Source organism: Dermacentor silvarum, chromosome 3, assembly GCF_013339745.2.
Source record: "Dermacentor silvarum isolate Dsil-2018 chromosome 3, BIME_Dsil_1.4, whole genome shotgun sequence".
Taxonomy (NCBI): Eukaryota; Metazoa; Arthropoda; class Arachnida; order Ixodida; family Ixodidae; genus Dermacentor; species Dermacentor silvarum.
In genome coordinates, this window is record NC_051156.1 from 87,707,013 (window position 1) to 87,732,445 (window position 25,433).

The 25,433-nt window shown below is 47.4% G+C and overlaps 1 protein-coding gene across 4 annotated transcripts in view; it reads right to left on the minus strand.

Moving 5' to 3' along the window:
* Positions 1-25,433, minus strand: part of LOC119445562 (monocarboxylate transporter 9) — an 81,209-nt gene that overhangs the window by 36,232 nt on the left and 19,544 nt on the right. For 2 of the 4 annotated variants that reach the window (XM_049663405.1, XM_049663407.1), the window contains exon 2: positions 3,026-3,293. Coding sequence is in view for 2 of the 4 variants with exons in the window: in XM_049663407.1 (XP_049519364.1) it covers positions 3,026-3,293 (268 nt within the window). In the remaining 2 variants the exon portion in view is untranslated. Of the gene's footprint in view, positions 1-3,025; positions 3,297-25,433 lie in introns of all 4 variants that reach the window. The other 2 variants (XM_037709829.2, XM_049663406.1) reach the window with 1 other exon arrangement.

A 25,433-nucleotide genomic window follows, 5' to 3' on the forward strand; every position in this document is an offset into this window, starting at 1 on the left:
GGTTCGATATGTAACGGGAAACCACGTCATTCTATGTGGCTGGATGACTTTGCCTTTGAGAATTCGATGAGCTTCTCCGGCGATGGTATCAGAGGCAAATGTCAAACCGCCGCCCTCAAGTCAGCAAATATATCAGCTCTCTCATCGTCGAGAAGTGCCACAGCGATCGCAGCCTGCTCTGCCCTAGCCGGGGTGCTGTCTCTGATGGAGGCCGCACAAGTGACGTGTCCGTCGTGATTGACTACCGTTGCTGTTGTGTTGCGTGGTTCATGCGAAGGAGCAGACAAGTTTCCAGGGGCGAAGCGACGTTTATTGCCACATGTTCATCGGTGCGTGGCTGGTCGAGATAAGCCCACGCGCAGGTTGCGGCGCACGCCTTTTATTCGTTTTGCGCGCCTGCGCATTAAGGACTGTGGCGATAGGCCGGACACCACAGTTGCGACGAAGTCCGATGTGTGCCCGTACTGGGCAGCGTCAACGAAAGTGACTGTGTGAGGCGAGGATTTTATCCTCCGGAGCAATGCCACAGCCTTAGCTTTGCGCGTGCTCTCGTTGTGTTGTGGATTGCACGCTTTTGGAAAAGGAGCTATATAATGTTGTTCCCTATGTAATCTGACATTCACATGTACGTTTCATGCTACAGTGGAGCCGATTCCTAAGACCGCGAGAATGTCCCTCGTAAATCTGCCATCGTTAAAATAACTCGAGGCGATAAATGTCAGAAAATCTTGAAATTGGGCTAGTCGCTGAAGTTGCATCTTTCTTGCGTTAGCGTTAGCAAAACTCGAACAAGGACGAACACAAACATACGAGAATGAACACGCGAAGCTTAATGTTAATTTTACGCTTCACAGGCAATGAAAAGGTGGATGAATGCGCATCTATGACAGCACACCAAATCACAACTAATACAAGAATACCAATTAAAGACAGCATTAGTGCAATTCGGAAGGTCTTCACGTCAAAATGGCTGCACGAATGGAACTATTGCACAAAAAACAAACTACATCTGACTAAACCTTTGCTTAGCGAATGAAAGGCTTGCCATCACGAAGAACGGTTTATTGAAATATTTTAACGTCGACTTCATATTGGGCGCATACACCTGACACACATTTTTTTTTTTACTTTGAGATGAAAAACGACCAAACATACGAGAGATACAACGAACCGCTAAGTGAAATAGACATTTTAACCACCTGTCCACAGTTCTTAACACCATTAAATTAACACCATTGTAAAATTTCTCAAATTATACAAATTACGGGGGCTTTATATCCCGCTTTTGAGGAGATGATCTACTTGAGCCCCGACGGAAGTCCTAAACTATTTAAATAAAGCGTGTTTTGTGAATAAGCTTTAGAGCAATGCAGTTTTCTGCTTTTTCTATGGATTTTCTAAACTTGTGGCTGGCGCCGCATAGCAGTCCAGCGCCGTTGAATCCAATTCGACTAACTAACCAACCAACCAACCAAATAAATAAATAAATAACACTGTGCTTTTTAATAGCATCGGTAAATCATAGGCGCTACTACCTGATTTTATTCGTCCGAAAGGTTCTTATGGTCCTGCATGGTGACCTGTTATTAGTTGGCCTAGATAAACACGCGTACACTCATTTCGCAACTTCATGAGGCCGACTACTACTCATGGACTCTTCTCTGTTTCGTCCATTCAGGATTCTTTTGGTTTTCTGCCTATTAAAGTAGCGAATCAACGCTTATACATTGCCATTTTACTTCTTAGGCAGCCAGTCTTGTTACGTTTCCTCATACGACGACATGCATCTCTGGTTAGAGGCATGTACCAAGTAAATTATAGGCTGCAGGCCATTACGAGATAGCAGATCAAATAATAATCTCTCCGTGATTCCTGGCGCAACGGGGTACGCCCACTCAAATCTGGCAGCGCCTTTAGCAAATACCTCGTCTGTAGAAATAGGAGATGCCTATCTCCACGTCACAGAGAGTGCTCCATCCGGGTGGGAGAAGCGGATCTCGAAGACCATGTTATCGCTGATTGCACGTGCCGGAAGCGACCGCGGAGCCGGAAACACGTCATAGAAGCTATATTTTTAGACGCCACCGTATTTTTTTAGGCAGCACAATCAAGGGGGGGGGGGGTGAAATGAAGACACACGGAGTATGGTGCGGGTTTTTTTACCCGAAGCTCAACGTGTGTGCGTGTTTTCTTGTTTTGCCACCATTTGATCGAACTGGTTGAAACTGGTCCCTTGCACCAATCTGTGGACAGTAATTGAAGAAAATGACGTTAAGTAGTCAGCTTTGTAGCTGAAGTGGACAATGTCATCTAAATCCGAATGTTGCTGAGATAGTCCACGCAAACTCTTTTGTCTGTGCCCTCTTTACCTGTCATCGTCGCAATCTACTGAAATAATGCAGGTAATAAAATACAAGTTTATTCCATGTTTCGTACAACATGAGGGGGGAGAGATAAATCCGCTGCAGAGCAGCTTCACTGGGCTGTTGTCTCCTTTAGCATAAGCAGCGGTCAGTAATTGGATTCGCAACACCATAAACAAGAAGTCCACGCAAGGTACACACATGTAAACTTACCCATTTCCTTACACGAGATCAGAATGAACAATGCTATGGTGCAGGCAATGGAATAAAGAGACAGATAGAGAGAGAAAAAGGACAGGGATGCACGGGATGAATCAGCACGGGATGCATGGCCTAGTTATTTGGTAAAATCACGAAATTACGCTGAGAGAAACCCACGTCAACGCTTCCACATAAAGTTAAGAATTGGAACGCGTAACAGCCAACTGGCACTCACACGGCACAGAATTGGCCCTCGGAGGCAGTTCACGAGATTGATGTTCACTTAAAAGTCAAGATTGGCACTGACGGCAAACATTTGCTTATCGGGGCAGGAACACGGTCCAAGCACTTTGACCCTTCAACCTATAGGGTATGTGCAAGAAACCAATAAATAAATAAAAATAGACGAAACAGTACATCCTGATGGAAAAGTGCAGGAGGGAGTTCGCGAATCGAATTACCGGCCACGTTGTAGAAACCCCCGTAGAGGGAAACTGGAACGGACGCGTCGCCACGGCTCGCCCCGAAGGTGTCCATGATGGAGTTGAAGAACATCCCGGTGCAACGGTAAAAGCAGGAACATATGAAGTTGATCACGAAGCACGTGATGGCTATGGCCCAGCTCAGCCTGCCATCGGGGCCCACTGCGGCGGAGCCCATGTTGGCGCGGTAGCTGCTCGGGCGCTTGACCTCGGCAACGCAGCCATTGGCGTGCGTCGAGTCTGGGTCCTGCTGTGGCGAAATGGATTATATGAGGCATGTCAGCTTTAGGTGTAATTCCTCCGAATGGACAAGTTATCTTAAAAATAATAAAAAAGGTGGTTTACCTTAGTAGAATGGATTCTTTTTAGTATGTTACCAACAACAAGATTGACAACAAAATGGCCCTTACCAGAGAAATGACAGAAAAAAAAAAATTGGCCGCATATCTGCTTGCTTCGCTGCAAATGACGTCGAAAGACAACAGTCTTCTGCCGCTTCTGACACGTACCACCCTCTCTTCTCCCCCCTCCCACCCCACACGCTCTTCCCCTCCCCTCTCACGCCTCCCATGATGGACGCAATCGAGGTTTTGCTGAATTCAATTGGTTCACCCTGCTCTCGCGCCATCTGTTGGGATATTTTATTATTGTTGGCTTAAAGCCGGCTACGGAACCACGGCTTCAGTCGGCTTGTTTTTAACTTGCAGCGTCTCTTCGACACCATTTCTAACGCGTTGATTTTTCATTTACTAACGTAAAAACCAGTCAAATGTGCATTAATAATTAAATGAACGCTGCGGATCACGGTTATCCACATATATTTTTATTCAAATAGGCCTGAGGTTTCCTTTAGGCTATATAATGTTGACGTGTATGGCCCCATGCCACCAGTGCTAGTAGCTCGCTTGGTTTTGGCCGGGCGGTTGAATCGAGTGACAGACAGACAAAGTTTTTCGTATTTAGGTAGCCTAAGAAAGACTATCGTCCCTAAAAAAATAGGTTCGAAAGGCGCGAAGTACACAGAAGCAATGAGCACGATGTCCTCGCTCTGTGTCCTAACAAAACGAGGGACATCTCCACGGTGCACGAGACGAGACAGACGGTAAACCTTCGGCGTTTGTCAATACCCAACGAAAGGCTTGGACATAGCCTACATGAACTACAACGAGGTTTAAGTCAAGTATGAATAAGTAGTTTTATACATAAGTTGCACGTGACGTCAGTTCCTGCCTTCCGGTTTTGCGTCCGCCATTACCGAGCACATACGTCGTGGTGCCGGAGCAGCGGAGCTGTGTTTACGTCCGTGCGGCGGATCGTTTTGCTTTGTGCGTATGCTTTAATCGATTGCCTTGCGCGCATGGCGAAGGAGAATTGTGCAGGACTTTGTCCTGCATATTTTGATGAACTTGTGGGACCAACGCGGGCCAGGTACAAAGAAAAAATCGCCCTATGTGACGGCGTGGATCCATATCGGCTACCAGTTGGTGCGCAAGCCGCTGGTAATGCAAGCCTGCTACCACCGGTTACCCATGTTGACATTATAAGTTATCTCGTGTTATCAACAAATACATTATAAATTATCTAGTGTTATGTTTCATTAGATCATATGAAGGCTTACAAGTCGCTCGACTCGCACAACAACTTTACGAGCGGATGGGTCCGGAACCTCATTGCGAAGAAGTTGCCGTCTAAGCGAGTTGTCTTGCTTAGCCAGGTGAGTTGAATGCACTCGTCATTTCATAGCTGTGATAAAAAAAAAACAGTAATAACCACATAAAGGATCGACATACATCAGCCTAAGTGAAATTGAAGCTTCAACTCGCGTCGGCCACGCGGCGATGTCGCCGAGCGGGGATAACGTACACCGAATTTCACAATCTGGATCAGAAATGAGCCAACGCAGAGTGAAAGCAAAAAAAAAAAAAAAAAAAAAAAACACCTGTTTCCCTGCTATCCGTTAAAGGAAAGCAGATTTAGTGTGTCTACTGCCGAACTGTATTTTTTACTGCCCCTGAGTCCCTGTTCTTTTCCTTAAATTACTTGGGATTACCTGCAACGGGAGCACGACAGCTGCTTTCAAGACTTGTGGATGATCATTACCAGCTTTGTGTCAGCCAACAACACTGCAAACAGCAATTGTGGTGCTCAGTCACCACATTTTTTTCTTCTTTGCTTTGCAGCCGAACACAAGAATGAACAACTGTTGTGAGGAATAGCAAAAAAAAAAAAAAAAAAAACGATTTCATGTGATTGCTGACAGAAAATGAAGGAGGCTGTGACGGAGATTTTGTTTTGACTGTTTCTCTGCAGGTAAACATTCTTGAGGTCCTTCCTGTTGATGCGCGCAAGCCAAGTACCTCTCCGCTTCTCGGACAGCGCCTTTGTGTGGTCGCACTGATTTGTTATTACCTCAGGCAAACAGTACATCGCCGAGTCCGGTCCCTTTTCATGCGATTTGCACTTACTTCTCGTACTGCAGCCAAATATTTCAGAACGCGCCATTGCGTCGTACGGCGTCGACGGGAAATGAGAAAGCCTTGGCGCTGTGTCGTCTGCCGCAACGTGCTCGGTAATGGCGGCGCCTTGCGAGATCGTATCCCAGAGTTCCGCGGTGTGACGTATTGCAAGTTATGTATAGCTTTAGCAGGCTCATTAAATACTTGGGACCTTGGTACAGGGCGTCCCACTAACATTAAAAGCTCCTATTTAGCTACTAAGAACGAGGACATCGAGCGCAATGCTTTCCTGTGCTTCGGACTTCGGGCCTGATCTTTTTTTTTTTTTTTTGGGGGGGGGGGGGGGGGCGCCTGGATATCGTCTCTAGTCGATGGGTGTCACGCGCAACACAAGGTCTACGTAACACATAAAATTACAAGAAATGCCCCTAAATACGGATATTATTACACGAAATAAGTATAAAATAACATAAAATAAGGAAAACGTCAATAATTAACGCATTCATTACCACAAACTAATGCAAACTCGGTCGAACACGTCAAGCCGATACCGAAACTAGTCAAGAGAGGGCGCCACAGCCTCACAAGTGCCGTTCCCACGCTCTGAGGCTCTCCTGCCATAGACGCCGAACAGCAAGCACGCTTGAAGCGACAGCGGGCGCTCGCTTGTGAAAGCGCCGGCGCTGGGCTGATCAAACGGCGCGCACCCGTGAAGTTGCTCGCCAGCGCAGGCAAGCTAATCTCAACATAGGGAAAAGAATAGCTAAACAGAAGATAAACACAAGGGAAACATTGGCGAATCACTGCTCCGCACTTCCCCAGCTTTCACGTTGAGTGGAATTGCACTACCACCGAGTTTACCATTTTTTCGCCCTTAATTTCTGCCTAGGGGCCACTTTGTTGTCACTGTAGTTGGTAACATAAAAAAAAAAACTACATTCTAAAAGCTTGGCGTTTGCTGTGCGTTCCGCTCAGATCAGATTCTGAGGTCATTCTGAGCAACGGAAGGCAGAACGATGTCGTGTCTCTGCGTTGCAGAATTCCTCGAGTGGAGCGGTGCATTCACTTGGCTAGGTTATTTTTTTTTTCAGCCAAGTGCAAAGAGCGTCACCAGCATGACGCGAAGGTCCCTTGTTTACAGATATACATGCAACTTCCATTTTTCACCATGCCGTACGTGTAAAGACATGTTTGCCTTAGTTTTTCACATGGCGACACCGCAACGTGTAATTGACCCACGTGGCAAACACACTCCATCGGCAATCCCCCCCGAAAGAAAAAAAAAAGATAAGGTTCTGGAAGTCTGCGCACAGTACTTCAGCTTCCTTTGCGTAATAGAACACAGGCACACAGCTTCCACGGTCGGTAGACCAGAATTCCCGAAGCTACCAAAAATGTCTAAACGAATAAAAAAAGGGGCAATTGTTCTTAAATGTCCACATGCTGCCATAAATGTTTGAAACACGTATTTTCACGCACCCTCTCGTCTGCTCTTATATTTACTTCCGTATGCTAAGAGAAGTTGCAATATTTTTCCAGTGTTTCGAAAGTTTTCGGAAAAATGGCTAATTTTTTACTGATTCATTTCCCGCCCCCAAAATTTCGGGAAATCTTACATCACTATGCAGCATAGACTAGTACTTGCAAATATCCGTCAAACCGGCTACCCGGTTGAACCTGAGGGAAGTGATTCCGCTCTTGAAAACCGGTTATCCGGTTATCCGGATTTACAAAAACGAATATATTGGATATATTCGGTTTATGTGACCGGTTAGTCAGCCATATTACTAACTCGTCATTAAAATATTGCATTTCTTCGCATGTATTTCGCTGCCATATGTTAAAAGAAGTAATTCACAGCCTATAAATTACGCTGTTTATTAGGTGGTTCCACATCTGTCCTTGAATTCTTCATTTGTACTTCCGTTTATGCTTGATAAGGCCCTCGGTACCGAGAAAGGGCTCCTATTATTTTTTCTGCGAAGGCGTCTTTAGGCGTGCGATAACTATGTGGGGCAAGAATATGCGAACTTTCCCACAAAGCTGTCGAAACACGTCGTAAATAAGGAGTTTCAAAGATTTCCGTGGTGAAAGTTTCCATAGGTTCTTCGGTGACTTCCTCTATAACAAAACCGGTGCAATTCTCTTTAAGAATTATTCCGGCCGCAATGACACGCGCTAAACTGTGTGTCTGTTCAGTAACGCGCGAGAATTCTCAGGCCTACGGCTACACTGCAGGGTCATATTTCTCATCCACCGCGCTAGCACACTGTGTTTCTAAAGGCCAACACTACTCCGCTATTCTTCATTATTTTTGTCGATTTTCTTTAAAGGTATCGGCAATTTTTGTTCTACATAACTGGATAAATACCAAAGTAAATGAAGTGTGAAAGGTTACACACGGCGACTTACCCGCATGTTCATTACTCCAGGAACAAAATATGCGTGTAAATGTACTAAATGAACCCACATTTACGCGCGGGCTTGCGTATAAGCTCATTAAGTAAACAAAGCTCTCACGTCTAGGTGCTTTCTTCGGAGACAAATGTGTTAACTGCTGTTCTGATCTCCGTATACAAGGTGTCCCAGCTAACGTTAGCCAAGCTGTTACAATACACGAATAGGGAACTTGGTCGCCACACCTCTTTGCCACGAGGATATTTATTGTGAGCTAATTATCCACTCAGTCAAATAAAAAAGTGCAATAATCAAATATCATCACAAATCATCACAAAAAGTGTTTAAATGCATAAGCATTTCTATGCCTACCCATCGAGGAAGCCTATCCGTCCGTCAATTAAGATGAACGCAATGGCTCATACCCTACTAAACAATGACTCATATCCCCGTAAGCGATGACTAATACCCCCGTAAGCAAGCGAAAACTGCAATGGCTCATAGCCACGTAAGGTAGAGGCCACAAGCGCTCAGCAAAGTGAAGAGAACAGTGCATACATTCATTGAAATCACCCATACATCACACAGAACAGCATACGTTTCAATAAGGAACAAGCTGAAACAAGGCTCTGAACAATCAATAAAGCATTGATTACCCCCCTCAGCAATCGTAGTGGTGGTTTTCCAACAGCTTCGCTGGACCTCTAAGTTGATAAGGAGCCATGATAGTTTATAAGGGTCGGGCCATATTCCATGGGGGTTTCATAACATTGATAATGACACCGGGCTGCGTGGAGATGAGCATGTGGCACAATGCTTACGCATACTTAAACAACTCTCGGAGGAGTTTCTGCGCGATTTATTTGAAAATTTTGGAATTCAAGGCCTGCTTTTCGATGACACAACTGTTGTTGCGTTAAATTAACCCAGTGGGTCACTTTATGGCACTATGTCGTGCGTAAATATTTTACCGCGCTTCTCTCGCAGCACGCGAAACACGAAAAGTCGCGAGTTATTGCGCATTCACGCAGCGCGACACCAGGGCTGGGCAAAGATACAGTGCACTTGTATCATGATACGATACAAGATACTCGGGCAGCAAGATACAGATACAAGATACTACCGCAGTTATTGTATCCGATACGATACTTTCCATTTGTATATTAAGATACTTCGATGCACTCCGAAATTTCTTATTAGTGATCGTACTTATAATGCAGCAGCAAACGCGTATGCACAAAAATGTTTGCTTAGAAATTTCTTAACTGTGATCAACCTTGTTTCACTTGAATAAAATGCATGTTAGTATCTCAACGTTTCTATCTTTCTTGCGCAAAGCGTAATATTTTTATTCCGAAACAATTTATTGGGGCCGGTTTAGCTGCTCAACATGAAAGCTCTCCATACGCTGCGCTGTCAGTTGTTATTGCTTGTCGCTTTTGTAACTGGTGGTAGTTGCTGCTCTGTTTACGGACTGACTAGGGCGTCGCCATCTAATTACAAGAATACCAATAAGAACCTTGTCCGTAAGCGTATTACCGCGCAGACGTTCGCGAGCTTGTTCTTGTCGAGACGGCGCGAGCGCCACCACGTGACTCTGAGCCACCAACAGGGACGCGCAGACCTCATTGCCTGCCTTCGCTAGAGGATTCTGGTGGAAAGATAAAAGACTGTCGCTGCCTTTAGTTTTATTCATGTGGCTTAGTGGCAGCAGTATCAGCTTGAGAAGCGGATTTCAGCCAACATTTATAGTTCCGCACGGTGATGTTGCGATAGCAGTATCTTGTATCTTAAGATACACGATACATTCATCCATTGGAAATACAGATATGATACACGTCGCCAGACGTATCATGATAGAGATACGAGATACCCAATACGTATCTAAGATGGTATCGAAGATACATGTATCTTCGATAGTGCCCAGCACTCATCTCACTGCCTGACTCAGCTAGCGTCTAGAAGTCACAAACTGTCGGCGCTGGCATCCGCTGATCGTGTGCTGTGTGTTATGCGGCACGTTCGCGGCCTGTGGCCATGATGGTTGCCCATTCAGGTAAGCAGCGGAGTTCAGTGGCGTAGCCATGGGGGTGGCACACTAGGCATGTGCTTCCCCTTCCTACCTTCCTAAAAAAAAGATGCAGTGGCTTAGCTCGGCTATGCCACGATATACGTAGCGTTAGCAAAGGTTCAGCTGATTATTGTTGTTGCTGCAGGGGTGGTCGGACACGTCGCTCAGCTTCCTGGCGACGCCGCTTTGCTAGACGTTCGTCCCTTTGCTCCAGTGTCTCCGCAGCACGTTTAGCCTTCTTCTGTTCATTCCTCCTACGCTCAACCGCTAATTGCCAGGCAACTACTTCGGGATCCGATGAGTCAAGCTTCTCCGTTCTTCTGCGCTGTTGAGCAGCATTTGCGCTCTCCTTCTCCATGGCTATACCACACTGGCAAACGCCAGTCATAAGCGCAGCGGCTCCAGCGCAGTGTCAGACGGCGACTGCACAGCGAGCGCGCGCCGGCGCCAGTGCGTCTACCACGGCTACGACGTCACTCCTCTGGAATGCACAGACCGGCGGCGGTGAGTCGCGCGCGGCGGCGGCGGAGTGCGCGAGAGGTGCTGGCTCCGGTGGCGCCGGCGCGCAAGCCGTGTGACTTCACTGATCCTTGCGCATGCGCAGCATGGCTCTTGATGTTCCGCGCGAAACGGGCTTGGCTAGGCCAGTGTAGCTAACGCTACAAAAAAAGAAACGTTGGCACCGTGCACTAGGGGTACAAGGCTGGAGTAAACAGCGGAACTGGTAATCGACCTAGTTTCTTCCAGGTTTTACTAGGCTTGGCTAAGCTTTGCTAGGAAATGCTAAGTGCTGCTAGGCACGGAGCAGCTTGGCCGAATCGGCTCGCCGCCGACTCGCAGATTCTCGCTTGGGCCACGCGACGTGCCTCAAGTGAACGGCTTCTTCTTCAGCTATCCGGATCTTCTTTGGTCGTCCCGTGTCAAGGCTACATGTACTCGCCACAGAGTCAACGAGAGTTCTTCCGCCGTCGCGGGGGCTCCGAGCTTTATCCCCCCGGTGACGTCACGGCCAAGCTGCTCCTCCACACTTGCCGGGACATGGCTGGTCGAAACCTGCCGAGCCGCCGCCAAGGCGCCTGCTGCAGTCACGGATACCATGCGCGTTCGGCGCGAACGCTGTGAAACGGGGAACCGCGGACGGCGTCGGTACAAGCTCTGCGCGTTGCATCATTGGGGCTGCTGCAATTTCGTTCTCCCTCTCTCTCGCTCTTCTACTTCTCTATCCCGAGCATAGCGTGCGCCACGCGCATGCTCTCCTTCCATGTCCATGTCAAGGCAACGTGTACGGCACGGAGAGGAGGCGAAGCACATGTCGCTCCGCGAGGTGGTTGCTAGGCAACGCCCGGTGACGTCATCGCCAGGAGCAGTTTTTGTTCGCACTACGCGGCGCACCCAAGAGCCTAAACATCTCCGCTGGTAAAAATATTCAGTGTTAATATGCGCCATATAGAGATACGCCTGAGAGCTGACTAACATGCGTCTGTGCATTAAACAGCATACGAAGTGACGCTGGTTCAGTCTGGATAGTGGCCCCCAGTCTTCAACACCGGCCTTCATAGGCGGTAAGAGTTGCTGCGGAATTCTTCGCTTGCAGTGCAGTCGATGACTTCTCTGACAGGCGCATGTCTTGGACGTTTAGCGCATGTGTTTCTATCTGTCTGACCGATGACCCATATACACCTATGTTTGTTATTTTTACACACGAGCAGTATCTTTAGGGCTGAATAATATGCAGCTATCGTTTCATTTATTTACACAACAGATCTAGCCACCTTTTAAAGGAACGTACGGGAACATTTAATGGCATCCGTTACAATTAGTCGTTTAAATCTCTATGGCTAACGACCGAAGGGCGCCGGGAGGAGGTCCACAAGATGTTGGCGGACAAATTGAAACGGCGCTTCTATGGCTACACAGCAACGGCCACTTCGAACGCTGAGGATATGGGATCGCTTATGGGCGATTTTTTCAGTTTTTCACTGGCTCTTTCGGGAGCGGCTTCGCGTAGCCCAACCAACGATGAAGCGCTGCGCTTCTTACACGACCCAGACTCGAGAATCATAGCATTAAGTACCCCCAATTTTATGCGCAATGTGTTCGTACCTTACAACACCACAATTATTCCCTCCAGCGCAGACATACAGCGAGCTTTAGGGTGTAGCTACCTGCTGTCTTCACAAGAAAACGAGAGATGACCGACAAAAATTTTGAAAAGCATTTGTGGGCGATTTTTTCAGTTTTTCACTGGCTCTTTCGGGAGCGGCTTCGCGTAGCCCAACCAACGATGAAGCGCTGCGCTTCTTACACGACCCAGACTCGAGAATCATAGCATTAATGTACCCCAATTTTAGCGCAATGTGTTCGTACCTTACCAACACCACAATTATTCCCTCCAGCGCAGACATACAGCGAGTTTTAGGTGTAGCTACCTGCGGTCTTCACAAGAAAACGAGAGATGACCGACAAAAATTTTGAAAAGCATTTGTTAGCGATTGTCGAAAGCGTCATCGCCATTAGTCGGGTATACACATTGTGTATTTGTTTCTGGAAATAAAATGAGTTGCGAATCAGCACTTGTTTGTTAACTTCCGGTGTCCTCTGTCCTTTGTGTGCGCTGCAATTTTACCATGAATATGCCCTCATAAAAAGTTTTTTTTTTAAATTCTGATGAGCGCGTAATTCGCTCCTTATGAGTATACATAATCAGAAATCCATGAGGAAATCAATACTGTATGTACTAGTATTTGCTTCACATCAGACATTCGCTTGAGAATACACACTTACTTTTCATCGTGGAGAACTAATCAAACTTTATGAATTGTTCCTCATTAGCAATTTCATAACGTGTTTCAGCATTAAGTTCACAACAGCCATTCACTTGAGAATAGATACAGAGTTTGTTTGTTCGACAAAATGTGCAAATTTTATTCTGGGTTGCTATGCAGTATGCGCCGACCGAGTTTCTCGTTCGCACGAGTTTTACCCGAGTTTGCTCGATGAAATGCAGTCAGTGAACGGAGATAGCCAGGAAAGCGCAAGAACAACGGGCCAAATGAAATGTCGAGATAAAGCCGCGTATGACAACATGAGCGCACCCTGCGCGGAGTTTCAAGCACAGAAGACTGCGCAACGAAACGCGCCAGCGCCGCGTATCGTTATCAACGTATTATTGCAATTTAGCAATACCGTCACTGTCCCGCTGTCTATCTGCACACTTGCCGTGAGCCGCTTGCGACGCCTTTCTCGGGCGCGTCAAGGGCGTGCCTCCTGTTTCGGGCATTATCTTTCTATCATCCGTCCGTCGAATGCGAACAGGGCACATGCGGTGCATTCTTGCACCTACACTTTCCCTCAATCGAATACTTTACAATACAACAAATACAATAACGAACGTTTTATTTCTCAAAGTATCGGTTTTTCGTTTTGAATGCTATAAATTTCTAATGACAAACGGAGATCGAGCGTATTATTAGATTTTGCACTTTTTTGCCGTGAGTGGCGGCAGTGAGGCGACAGCTTACGAGCGGATACATTCTAGAGGGTCGCAAGCACGAGAGAGTTCATACGGTGAGAAGCCGCCAGGGGCGCTGCAGTGCTATGCTCGATTAAGTCAGTCATGACAATGATCATACCATTCCCTGTCTATTAGGGGAAGAGCAACGCATCGCCGCGGCATGGCTGTTTACTGCAGGCGCTTCACTGAGGCTATTAAGGCCGCCGCTTTACCAACGAAAAACGAGACTCTAGCCATAGAGAGGGGAGCAACGGCTGTCGCTGCAAAATGGCTGTACGGTACCAGTTTATTTCTGTGCGCGAAGCCTCCGTGATGCATTGTGAAGAATAGTGTGCTGCCCAGCTTCACAATTAATTGCTTTTCATCGCTTGCCCAGTGAAGGTGCCTCTGTGCGCATATACGCAGTATTTTGTGTCTGTTGTGCACTCCAAGGTGCTTGCCAATTGTTTCTGCTGGAGCTAACAGCGATGGTAGATGAATATCGTAATGACACCGCAACAATCGCATTTTGGCAGATGAGGGCTCTAGTGTGCAGTTATGAAATGAGACTTCGAACGCAGGAAGGTGTTGCAACTGTTTAGTGTGCAGTGCTTGTGATGAAGAAATGTCATCGTAATGGGTCTAGAAAAGGGAGCGATGCCCGACGCTGGCCGTGTTAGCGACACTACCGCTCCGATACATAGCCGATGACAGATCAGTCATCTCAAATGACAGCTGCGATACGTCGTCGTTGGAAAACACTACGCGCTCCTCGGCATCATCGTCCACCACGGCGCATCGACACCTTGCAAGTAGCTACAGTGACGTGCCGATAATTATTTGTTGTGCGCTACGTCGCCACAATGCAGGCAATGAAACCATGTCGTGGGGCCATCACAGCCCGAGAAGGTATACGCGTATATATGAGCCAGCGATAGTCGGCGCTCAGTACATCACCGATGACAGTGCGTTGTGCGTGTTTTATCTCGGCGGTCAAGATTGTTGATGCCTCTCCGCTCCGCACCGCGTCGCTGTTGCCAAACAGTAAGTTGGGCGTGGCTCAACTGTGGTGGGTGCGCACACAAGAGTTACATGCCTCGCATGGGGCGTGACATGTGGCCTTAATTGACAGGCGAACTCGTGCCAAACTCATACATCGCGAAACCCCCGTCGAGTTGAACTCGGGAACATGGCGGCGGCAGCAGTAGCCTGTGTCATCGCATCCAGCGACAGCAAGCGTCAATAGACCGTCTGGACCCGTTCACCTACATGACCGACGTAGAGTTTAAACGTCATTTTCGCCTTTCCAATACTTCAGTGCGCTGGCTGTCTAGCGAGTTAGGCGAAGGCTCTCGTCTGCGGTGACAGCGTGGCGGGCAAATTATGCTTTCGTAGCACAGATTGGTGTGACTAGGCTGCAGAGGAAAAGTTGGTGCGATCGCTTCGGGTCTCTCCAGCTTCAAGCGCTGTTAGTCCACCACGCCCCAGTTCCAGGGCAGGTCTGGCGTCGTCATCGGAGTAATGGGGCACCTGTGAGCCCCTGGAGTTCCAACCGGACCAGCCAACCTGTGGTTGGTTGGTCCCATTGTAGTGGTCACATTGTATACAGGAAGACTCAGAATGGACGCCAGGCTGCCTTCCGGTGCAACAGGTGCCGAAAGCAGTTTTTGCAGTTACACGGTACCGCTGCACTTTACGGGCAGAGAGGCGAAGGAAGTTACTTCGCCAACACGGACTGCCTCGGCCGTCCGAACGATAACCTGTCCAGGCAGCAAATGATTTGGCTCACGTACTGCGTGAGCAAAAGCGTAGACATATGGCTGTTGAAGGCAATGACCGGCGACTTGTTTCCTCTACCGGGGCACACCATCGCCGACAGGAGGAACTACCACCGTAAGGTCGCGAGAGACGAGCTGCTGGCGCGACCTCCACTCGTGGGCCCCTGGATCATAGTGCAAATTGACGAGTGCCTTCTTCGCGGCAAGCGAAAGTAAAATCGAGGCCGGCGTATGAAGGGCGACAATGTTCCACCGTGCCGCCAAAACTACGGCGTTGTTAAAAGATCCTGCACCATGGGTCTTCGGCGTGGTCTGCGCTACCGCAGGAGTGCTGCGACTTTTCAAGGTCATTATTGCAGCCAATGTTCAACCGGGGGCCATTATTCGCAGTGACACATGGGTCGCATAGAATTGTATTCCACATTTAGTGGATTCTAACGAGGCGAGCCTCAATCTGCACTGGGAGACAGTCAGCCACAGCCTGAAGTTGTGGGCCCCATCACGGGTGTTCAAACGCAAAAAAAAATTTATTGTCAAAAAGTGAATCACCACCTCGACAGCGGTGGTAACAGGTTAACTGCACCGCTGCTGGAGTCATTCCTGGTATAGATCTGGTGGCGATCAATCAACCGCCGCGCACAGCGTAAAGACCATTTCTTTCGTTTGTTAGAAGCCACTGATCACTCGGGATACCCAGTACAAAGACTCTTTCCTGCGGTTGTTAGAAGCCATCGCTCGGCGCTAGCCAGTATGAAGGTGCATCACAAAGTAAAAGAAAATAAAGCGTAGTTTTCTGACCCTTGTATGAGTGCTTTCCGGCATTCGTGAGTGCTTACACGGTAAGCGCGTGGCAAACCACTTCTGCGCTAGCCGACGCTCATTCGTCTCGCAGCCTTACTTTAGCGCGAGCAACGAAAGATCTGTTCAAAGCCCAATGTGAAAACCAGGCGCACACCAATCTGTGCTCGGAAATGGGAGCGCAATCAGGTAGCGAGCCGCACCAATTCGATCCAAAGGAAAGAGAAGGAGCAACGAGCGATCTGTTGAAAGCCTAGTGCGAGAACCAGCGCACAACGATCTGTGCTCGGAAATGCTAGCGCAAGCACGTAGCGAGCCACGCCAATCCAATCCAGAGGAAGAAAGAGGAGGGTGAGTGTCCCCTCGTGGTATAACGCGAAACGTAATAAACGGCAAATTAGTCTAATACACATTCAGTGGACATATCGTAAACTTTAAAATGGTCATAACCCACCTTAATGTGACTAATATTATCATACTAAATACATTTATTTGATAACTTGCTTGCTTGCTTGCTTGATAACGACAAACAAGTGAAAGAAGGTACCACCATGCACCGACCGTATGATCACGTGAGCCCCAGTTTGTCGACCGCCCGTATGGCAACGCCCAAGAGATGATAGCCACCCAGAGTGAATCTAGATAAACCAATGAAACTGGAGGCGTGCAGACGGACAACCTTTGTCTTGTTACCATTAGTTCTTTCATCGTGGGGCGTCGCCAGAGCTCGGGAAGATCCCGAGTTTCGCCAAACTCGGCGCATCCTGCATAGCACCCCGGGTAACCGAAGAGTGCCACGAGGCGTCGTTCCATATTGTAACTACACCAAGTTTTGTATTTCCTTATATAAATAACTGTGACTCATAAATTTACACAACTTCGCGTGACCTTTACAGGCAATCAATCTGCATGATCAAAATTATCGCGACATAACCGGAGCTGCGGCCATGTAGCAGCTTTTATTTATTTGATCTATACTAAAAATGAATAGCAAGGGGCTTCTGAAGCAGAAAAGCGCAAACTTCTGCATTCGGCAGACGCTAGTGTCGAATTAGAACCGACATGATTTCTTCGACCACAGAATAGACATAGAGATCCGATTACGTTCGTGATTGGCGCATCCGTTCTCAAGCATTACGATTCCGACAACGAAAAATGATCGTAATTTCAATTATGCCCACGGTTGTTTCAAGTAAAGTGTTTCCTTCTTACAATGTCCTCCTAGGACTCAAGATGCCACGAGTGCCGACAGCACTTTTCTTTAAAGTGGTAACGAACGTACCAGTTTCTAGCTTCTTGCTGTGGAGTACGTGTGAAAGCCCACTTGCCTCGTCAACGCACAAAAGATAAACAGCATCGTGAACAGTGCATGTTACTTTTCATTAGGTAAAATATGCGGTAACTGCCGTGTTCCCGCGTGATGTGGTGGTAAGGTATTAGGTTTGGAATCTAAAGTACATACTTTCGAATTCTGGTAGTAGCACAGTTGCTTGAGAAGTTTCCGGAATTTTTTTATTCCTTCTTGTCCATATTTATGTGTCATTTCCCCAAAAAATGATTATCGTAAAATTTGGTGGAAATTCACCTAAAACGCATTACGTAAAACGAGACAACTCATCAATAAAACCACTCAACAGAAATTCTGATGTGTTCAAATTAAGAGCACGTTAGAAACAGGAAAGAAACTTGCATATAATGTACCGACCAGACACATGGTGACGAATTCTCTGTTTAAACACATCACGTACTAACGCGGAAATTAACATCGAACTCTAAGAAAAACGTGATGAGATTATTGTTAAAGGGCGTTAACAATTAATCAAACCAGCGCAAGAAATTTTCATAAAGGCAACCTTCTCGGCGCACGAAATTTGAAGATGGTTATTCTATAACCGCAATTTATTATTCCTGAATGCTGTCACTGCCTTAAATGGCGCCATACGGAAAGAGGAGCAGTATAACTTGATCTGGGGGTTGAGACAGTACAATACATGGGGAGACTGGATAGCCTGCTGATAGGCCTTTAAAAGACATTCATGACCCATTCCACTCTGTGAAGCTGGATGACCAGCGAAGCTGTTTAGCGCAAGACACAGAGGTGACACAGAATTCCGAACAAAGGTACAGTACGAACATATTTATTGTCCTGATCGGTGGTCATCGTGACGATACGTACGCACGCACATTGGCGTATCACCTCTGTCATTAAATTTGTCCGTCACCTAAGAAATGGCTCATACCCCCGTAAACGCGGCCTCCCCATTACGACGACAGAAGAGAAGTGAAATTCGACGCTGGCATGGTGATGAGCGGCAACGGAGCCAGATGTGCAAGAAAGACAACGACGAACGCGTGAGAAGTCGCACGCGCGCGTTCGCGCGGTTGCGCCGAGGGACGCCAACTCATTCCCCTTGGTCACCTTATCAGGCGCACAGTACGTCATGCACTACGTCATGCATTCACAGAGACACATTGTTTTAGACACAGGTGGCCGTTAAACCGAGCTTCGACGCGAGCGGCGCTGCGCGTTTGCTTTTGTTGTTGGCTCTTTTACTCTCACTTTTTAGGGGAGAGCTTTTCCGCGCGGACGCCATAAAATACCGGATCTAGCATTACGAGCTCCGACGTTCGGAGCCAGCTATGGGCGATCCAGGGGGCCTGCGAGGTGGCAGGGGGTCTTGGACTCCCGATACCGACGTGGGTGACGCCTAAGGAGGGTCGCTAGTCCACCCTCCCCCCAGGATAAAATAAAGTTCTTCTGTCTGTCTGTCGGTCTGTCTAGCCATAAACAGGTTCGCTGTAAAACTGCCGACGATTTTTGAACCGGGGAATCACTGACAGCGAGCCCGTAGAACTGAACGCGGCCTAGTCGTAAACGCTACCGATGCATCGACATCTTTAGCTTAATCGAGCGCATACACCAAATTTATGCTGAGAACAGCTCCGATAACCTGATTTCTGTCGAAAGATTTACCATAAAAATGTGACAGCGCTGTTTCCTGTCACTTAACTTTGTTTTTTCAAGTGTTCTGTCCTGCTATTCACGAACCGATTTCCTTCTGCTGCGCAGTTAACTATTAAATATTATAGTTGTTCGACGACGCCTCTTGTTACAGGCTTTTGTTACAAGCCGGTTCCAGCCTGTTTTTGTACGCTCTGAAGCCTGTTGTCGCATGAGTCAGCTATTCTGACGACACACAGTTCACCGCTCCTATCGTCGGTGTCGCAGATCGATCATGGTGTTTGCCCCGCTCTGCTTACGGGAAGCATATGGCTGCCCGTGACGAACTTGACATTCGCCGCAGATGTTCTCGCAGCGTGTCGGCTTATGTCTCAAAAAATAAACGTAAGACACAAGGAGGCGGGAAAACGCTCTGTGCAGCTTATTGGAATCAAGAGCGCCAGCTGTTTCCGAAATACAGTAGATATCGCAGTAAGAAGAACCTAGTTATGCGGAATTTTTGAAAAAGCGGAACCATGTTGAATATTTGCTTGGTTTCCTTTAGACCCAATGCGAAAGAGAAATCCGCTTAACACGAACCGCTAGTTTGGCTAAGCGGCACTTCCACAGCCGCTTCTGCCGACTGCAACTCGGTTGAGGAAGAGGCTCGGATCGGCAGACCTGAAGGAAGCGACTCTGCTAGCTCTACGACATCCAAGTGGTGCACCTCAAATCTACAAAGTCAGTATCTTTGAGGGCAAGGCTGTCGTCTTGCACCTACTGTCGCCACCTTCGTTAATTTTTGCAATCGCAGATGGGACGCCATAGACATTTTCGCAATTAAAAATAACTAGACTTCGGCCTCCTGAGACCAGGGGCGGTATTCTGTAAGAGTGCAATTAATGGACTGTTTATTTCGACTGTATCTGATTGGCTGCTGCTTCACGTGCAGGTAGGAGACTGGCTGATGGCACCGTCCTGCACGTGAATCAGCAGCCAATCAGCGACAGCCGAAATGGACAGTCCACTAATTGGACTCTTACAGAATACCGCCCCTGAACACAACTATGGGACATAATCGTTTTTCAAGGCGGTTTTTATTGTCTGCTGTTATGTTATGAACTTTAAAAAGCAACTTTAGAAATTTAAGTACCACCGTTAGACGCCAAAAGCTGCGTCTCCATGTACGTCGTATCTCCATCACCTCCTCATGTTTGCTACGGTAAAAAACTGCATTTCATTGCTTAAACGCAGAGATGAAGAGGGAAACTACGAGTTGTACATTGCCATTTTACTACGTCCGGTATTCTCACGCAATCTTAGTGATTTCGAAACACATCTCAAGGTTGCTTTCGGCCGGCTGGGACGACACAGAGGTCTAGATAAATTCAGTGTCAACTTTCTAGAAAGCGGATGACAAGATTATGAGTAAACCACTTCTCTACAGTTACACATGCACTGTACATCATACCCAGAACGAATGTTTCGCGTCATCCCTTCTGAGTGAATTTTGAAAAAAAAATGTTGATGGCAATGTGCAATATATTATACAAGGGGTCTTAGGAGGTTATAGAGGCTGTTTCTACGAATACATGAAGTAATATTGAAAGAAAGCAGCTTTGGAATGAAAGGACCGTTTCTTAGGAGACTTGCCATCAGTGGTGTAGACCCCGGGTGGCGGGTGATACGAGGTAATTAGTCGCTAATAACAAAAGTCCATTAACTTTTATACATTTAATTTCAGCGCACTCATCGTAATTGGGAAATTGTAGCAAACTCTCTGCACAAGCCATATAGCACTTAAAACAACCTCACGTGGCCAAAATAATCCGGAGTCCACCGCTAAGGCGTGCCTCAAAATGTCATAATGATTAAGCGTTCGAAGGCACCGGCGCGCCACGCTTCTCTTCTCAGAAGTCACGCGCGGGCTTGTAGGCAATCCCACTAGATGTCGCTGCGTGTTCAGAAAGAAGCGAGAGAGAGGAACCCGGTTGCCGCACGACGCGCTTCTCGGCGTTCGCACGCACCAGCGCGCCACGCATTTCGGAGGCCACGACCAGGCTTCGCGGTGGCGGCGCTAGATGGCTCCATGTTCTTAGCCAACAACGAAAAAGGAGTGCCGCTGAGTACACGCCTCCTCACAACTTGTTTCGACGGGGACAATGCGTTGTGTCGCAATTTTGGTTGAATGATAATGCATTACCGTCGACAGTCGTCATGAGATCGGTTCTGCAGCATTTTTTTTAAATATGTGAATTAAGTCACCAACTTACCAGTAAGAAGAGACTGATCCACTTGTTAGACACGGTTGAAAGATTAGCGTTAGAAATAGACTGCTAATCTGCACAATACTTTTTAATACATTGTAGTTAATGCCGTCAGTGACACACGAGGGAGAATTGTTTAATCAATCAATAACATTGGCAATTCCGTTCGCTTGGAATGTAATTTACATAGAGGGATAAGCGGAAAGTGGCAAATAGGGAAGAATTTTAGGGTAGTCATTCGTAAAAATAGGACAGAATGTCGTGTTTAAAGCATCAGCAACCTCGGTTTCGGGTAGTGAGAAGACAGCTTATTATCACTGAGAAAAGCAGAGTTAGAGAGTTGGTGACGTGCATCGCCAGAAACGTCTCGGATTATTGTGCAACAAAGAAGGCCAATGTAGTTAGAAAAGAAATCATGTATGGCCCTCTGCGGCCTGCTTGTGATACCTTGTAACTGCAAGAAAATGTTTTTCCCACTTATGCTCAGGATGAAAGGAGTTGGTTGTATAGGCGTGCTATCGTGCTATCGTGCTATTAAACCACGCGGATTGTTTCGGTCGGTTATTTGCTATGGTAAAAATGTAGATATTAATGATATCCAAGGACTTTCGATTTTAACGGTAATCAGTTGGATTCAAGTGAACAAAGATGAAAGTCAAACGCAAAATTATCGTAAAAAATTATGATTGACCCCTCTTTCATAGGAATCGTTGGAACACGAACGTGAAACGTGTCTTCATCGAAGCTGTTTCATGCTTCCTTCGTGAACTCATGGTCTGCTTCAGCGAAAGGCGCACGAATTGCGGGCCGGCGACCATGTTGCAGGTTTGCTTAGCGCGCGGCGTCCACGTTGGCGAGTGGCTTCGGCGAAGGTGCGAGCATTCTGGTCCGGCTCCGTAGTGGCTACGGTAGCCAGTCGAGCTGCGACGCGCACAGGTGCAGAAATGCTAGTGGCAGAGTTAGCACCGTGCACCGCGAACGCACGAAGGCATTCTAATTCCCGCTGGTGTATCTCTCGACGGAGCAAAGCGAGATTCGCCCAGAGACGTCGTTGCCTTTCTGTGCCTTTTAGTGCAGCAGTTGTCTTAGGTGGTGCCATCGCAAGTGAAGCAGTACACGATGCACTGCTGATGCACGTTGAAGTCGCAATCCGTAGGCGATGAGGCGCCGCGGGTTAATCCGACGCTAACTGCCCACGCGAGGCCACAGAAGCACATGGATTTGTCTGATCTTCGTGCTTGTGGATTTAGACATCCTTGTGGCTTTGTTTATTGCCCTTTATATGCCTTCATTGCCGTAAATTTCAGAGCACGGTGTAAGAAGATAGGTGTTCCGACGGCGCGCCCGCGCTGGGGCGAGAGAGCGGCCACTTCGTGTGACCGGAAGTGAGCGCCGCCGCTAGGGGCAGCACGTGTTCAGGAGGCCTTGGAGAAGCGGCACAACAGTGGATAATTTACGACCTCCGTCAGCATTTAAACACCCATACCCAAAGATATGCAATTTTTCGTTATTTAGACGCCAAATTCTGAGCAGGTAGAAGGTTTCATGCCACTTACAGTCAAAATACCATCATTTCGAACACGAGAGAGACGCGTCGTCTGCTCGAGCAGACGGCGCGCTGCGCTTACCGCTGCTCGCCGCGTCGGAGTGAATCGGAATGTCGGCAGAAATATAAAGGGACGTTCCTCCAACCAAGTAGAGTCGTGTTAAGCAGGCGAACGACATATATTCATCGAAATAAAGCACTTCTGTCACGCGTGCCCATAAAAGCGCCAGCAAAGCGAGCGAAAAAGTGGCCCCCAGAACAGGTGCTGCCCCTTGCGGCAGCGGCGTGCGTAGAGTCACACTAAGTGGCTGCGCCTCGCGCCGCCGTCGGATCACCTTCCTTTTTTACACCGTGTTTCAGAGCAATCTATATTTTTCGAAAAGTAGAAGACGCTGCGAACGCGCACAATCACGACTAATTACAACGGTCGAGGTGGTCAAATCGAAACGCGCCAAGCGTCTCAATGCACTGGCATGACCGCGATAAATTTATAAGGGCGTCTTGTGTCGCTGTCGATGCATGCATCCGTGGCGTAATGGCTTCTCTGCTAGAGGTCCTGTGTTCGACTCCTACCATCGGATAATTTTAATAATGTTTATTTACTGTATGACAACTTATGGTATAATTATCGCATGAAACTCTGTGCACGAGGCTACAATCGAATCTTTATTCTATGGCTTCATCGCGTTGGAGCTTCCGCTGCACTGTGACTACCGAAGCGCTCCCTGTCGGCGCTCGTTAGTGTCACGATGCAGTAATATCGCTTCACCGCTCCTAGATGGCGGTGCCGGAGCCGACGTCACATCCCTTGCCGGAAATCAGTCGTGAAACGCGGCATAATACACTTTCATGTTAAAATAGGTTTTCATATCTCGAGTAATGCTGTTATATTCGCCTCTGTATAAGGCATGAGCGCTTTTTTCGATATTGCATGATTTGATAGATGGTACGAAAGAGTAGCGTGCAGTATAGTTGCTGATGCCATACAGATATGTGATTGCGGAACGGTTTTAAGGATATGAAGTTGGGTACCGAATCCAAGATATCCTGAGAATTGTCTGTAGTACCAGCGCCTCCTCTATATTTCCAATGCCAGGTAGATGCGGCCGATCCAACGGTTCACCAACCTCTCCGATTGCCCTTTCCTGCTCTCCCTCGTCCACTAGCGTTCGCGCCTGCTTTGCGGTCGTGGGGGAGTACCTAAAGTCCCTTGATAATTTGAAAGTACCGACATTCTTAGAACTCTGCCGCCGCGCCGAAGACCCTCGCACGTCCTCCTCTCCCGCCTATCGAATAGGCGCTTTTCTGAGCGATGATTGGCCCCTCGGGCCGTCGTCCGGGAATCGCGCCGCGGAATGAAGTTTTGCTTGTGTTTTCATTTTTCGTCGGGGCCATTAGCAGGCCGCCTCCCTCTGTTACGAGCCAAGCTAGCGCTACCAAAACGCTAGCGCTCTTATGATATCTAGCGTCATGCGAAGATGGAGTCAGAGAAATGCCTTTTCACGCGAGCTTTGACTCGCTACAGGTGATCTGCAAACAAGGGGAGGGATCTGGGGCTCTCTTATGACACACACATGAAGAAAACCGTCAGTCGGCGAAACCAAGGCAAGCATAGGGGAGTGTTTATATTTTTTTAAGTTGTAGTGTTAAATACTTCGAAATGAATTGTCTAATCATTCATGAAAGAATAATTGATTAGAAAGTGGAAGAAAAAACAACCATGCGCCGCAGGTGGAATCCGACCCATGACCTCCGAATTTTGCGTCCGGTGCACTACCAACTGAGCTACGGTGACGGCTGTCCAATCTACAACTTTTCTGGGTATTTATGTCTAGTGTAAGCTAATCTTGAGAGTGTTGACCAGCGCCACCCCCCTTCATAGCGGCGGGCGTAGTACATCCTGTATTACTGCAGGTGCCACGTGGACCGTGATCAAACCTTCTAATCAATTATTTCTTTCATAAATGATTACACAATCAGTTTCAAAGAATTTAACAGCACAACTTGAAAAAACCTAGAAACACTCCCCTATGCTTGCCTTGGTTTCGCCGACTGCTGGATTCCTTTACAGATGATCTGAGTCATATATACACTGAGATATATTTTGAAAAATCTTTCCAGGTTCATGACCTCGTTAATTTAGAAAATGGTACGAATTATTTCCTTCCAGCTGTCAATTGCAAAATGACTGCGTCTTTTATGGCAAGGCTTTACAGCGGTAAATATTGTTTCGACACGGGTATCTGAAAACCTCCTAAAGTGCCATCGAGGGACTAGCCTAGATTCTGCATCCAGAGAACGTGATATTTCCATAACTTAATCTAATTATTCGTTGGCGCAAGTAATCATCCAGAGATTTCAAGTCAAACCCCTTGGCCAGGCCACTTCTCCAAATAGTCGGTAAAATTGTCTCACCCGCGAGATCACGAAAAAAATGTTATTGTCTTTCAAGCAGCTGTGTTTTTTTTCAACAAGTAATAAAGCAGCTGCGTGGAAATCACTCCGAGGCACCAAGAAACTAGCCTGCCTCTAAAACCACCTGGGAGCAGCTTCATAAAAACAGCATTTCTGCAATAATCATGCGCTAAATAAAATTGCATTTAGCTTAACGTTAGTGGGCTGAAATATATTGAGGAATGC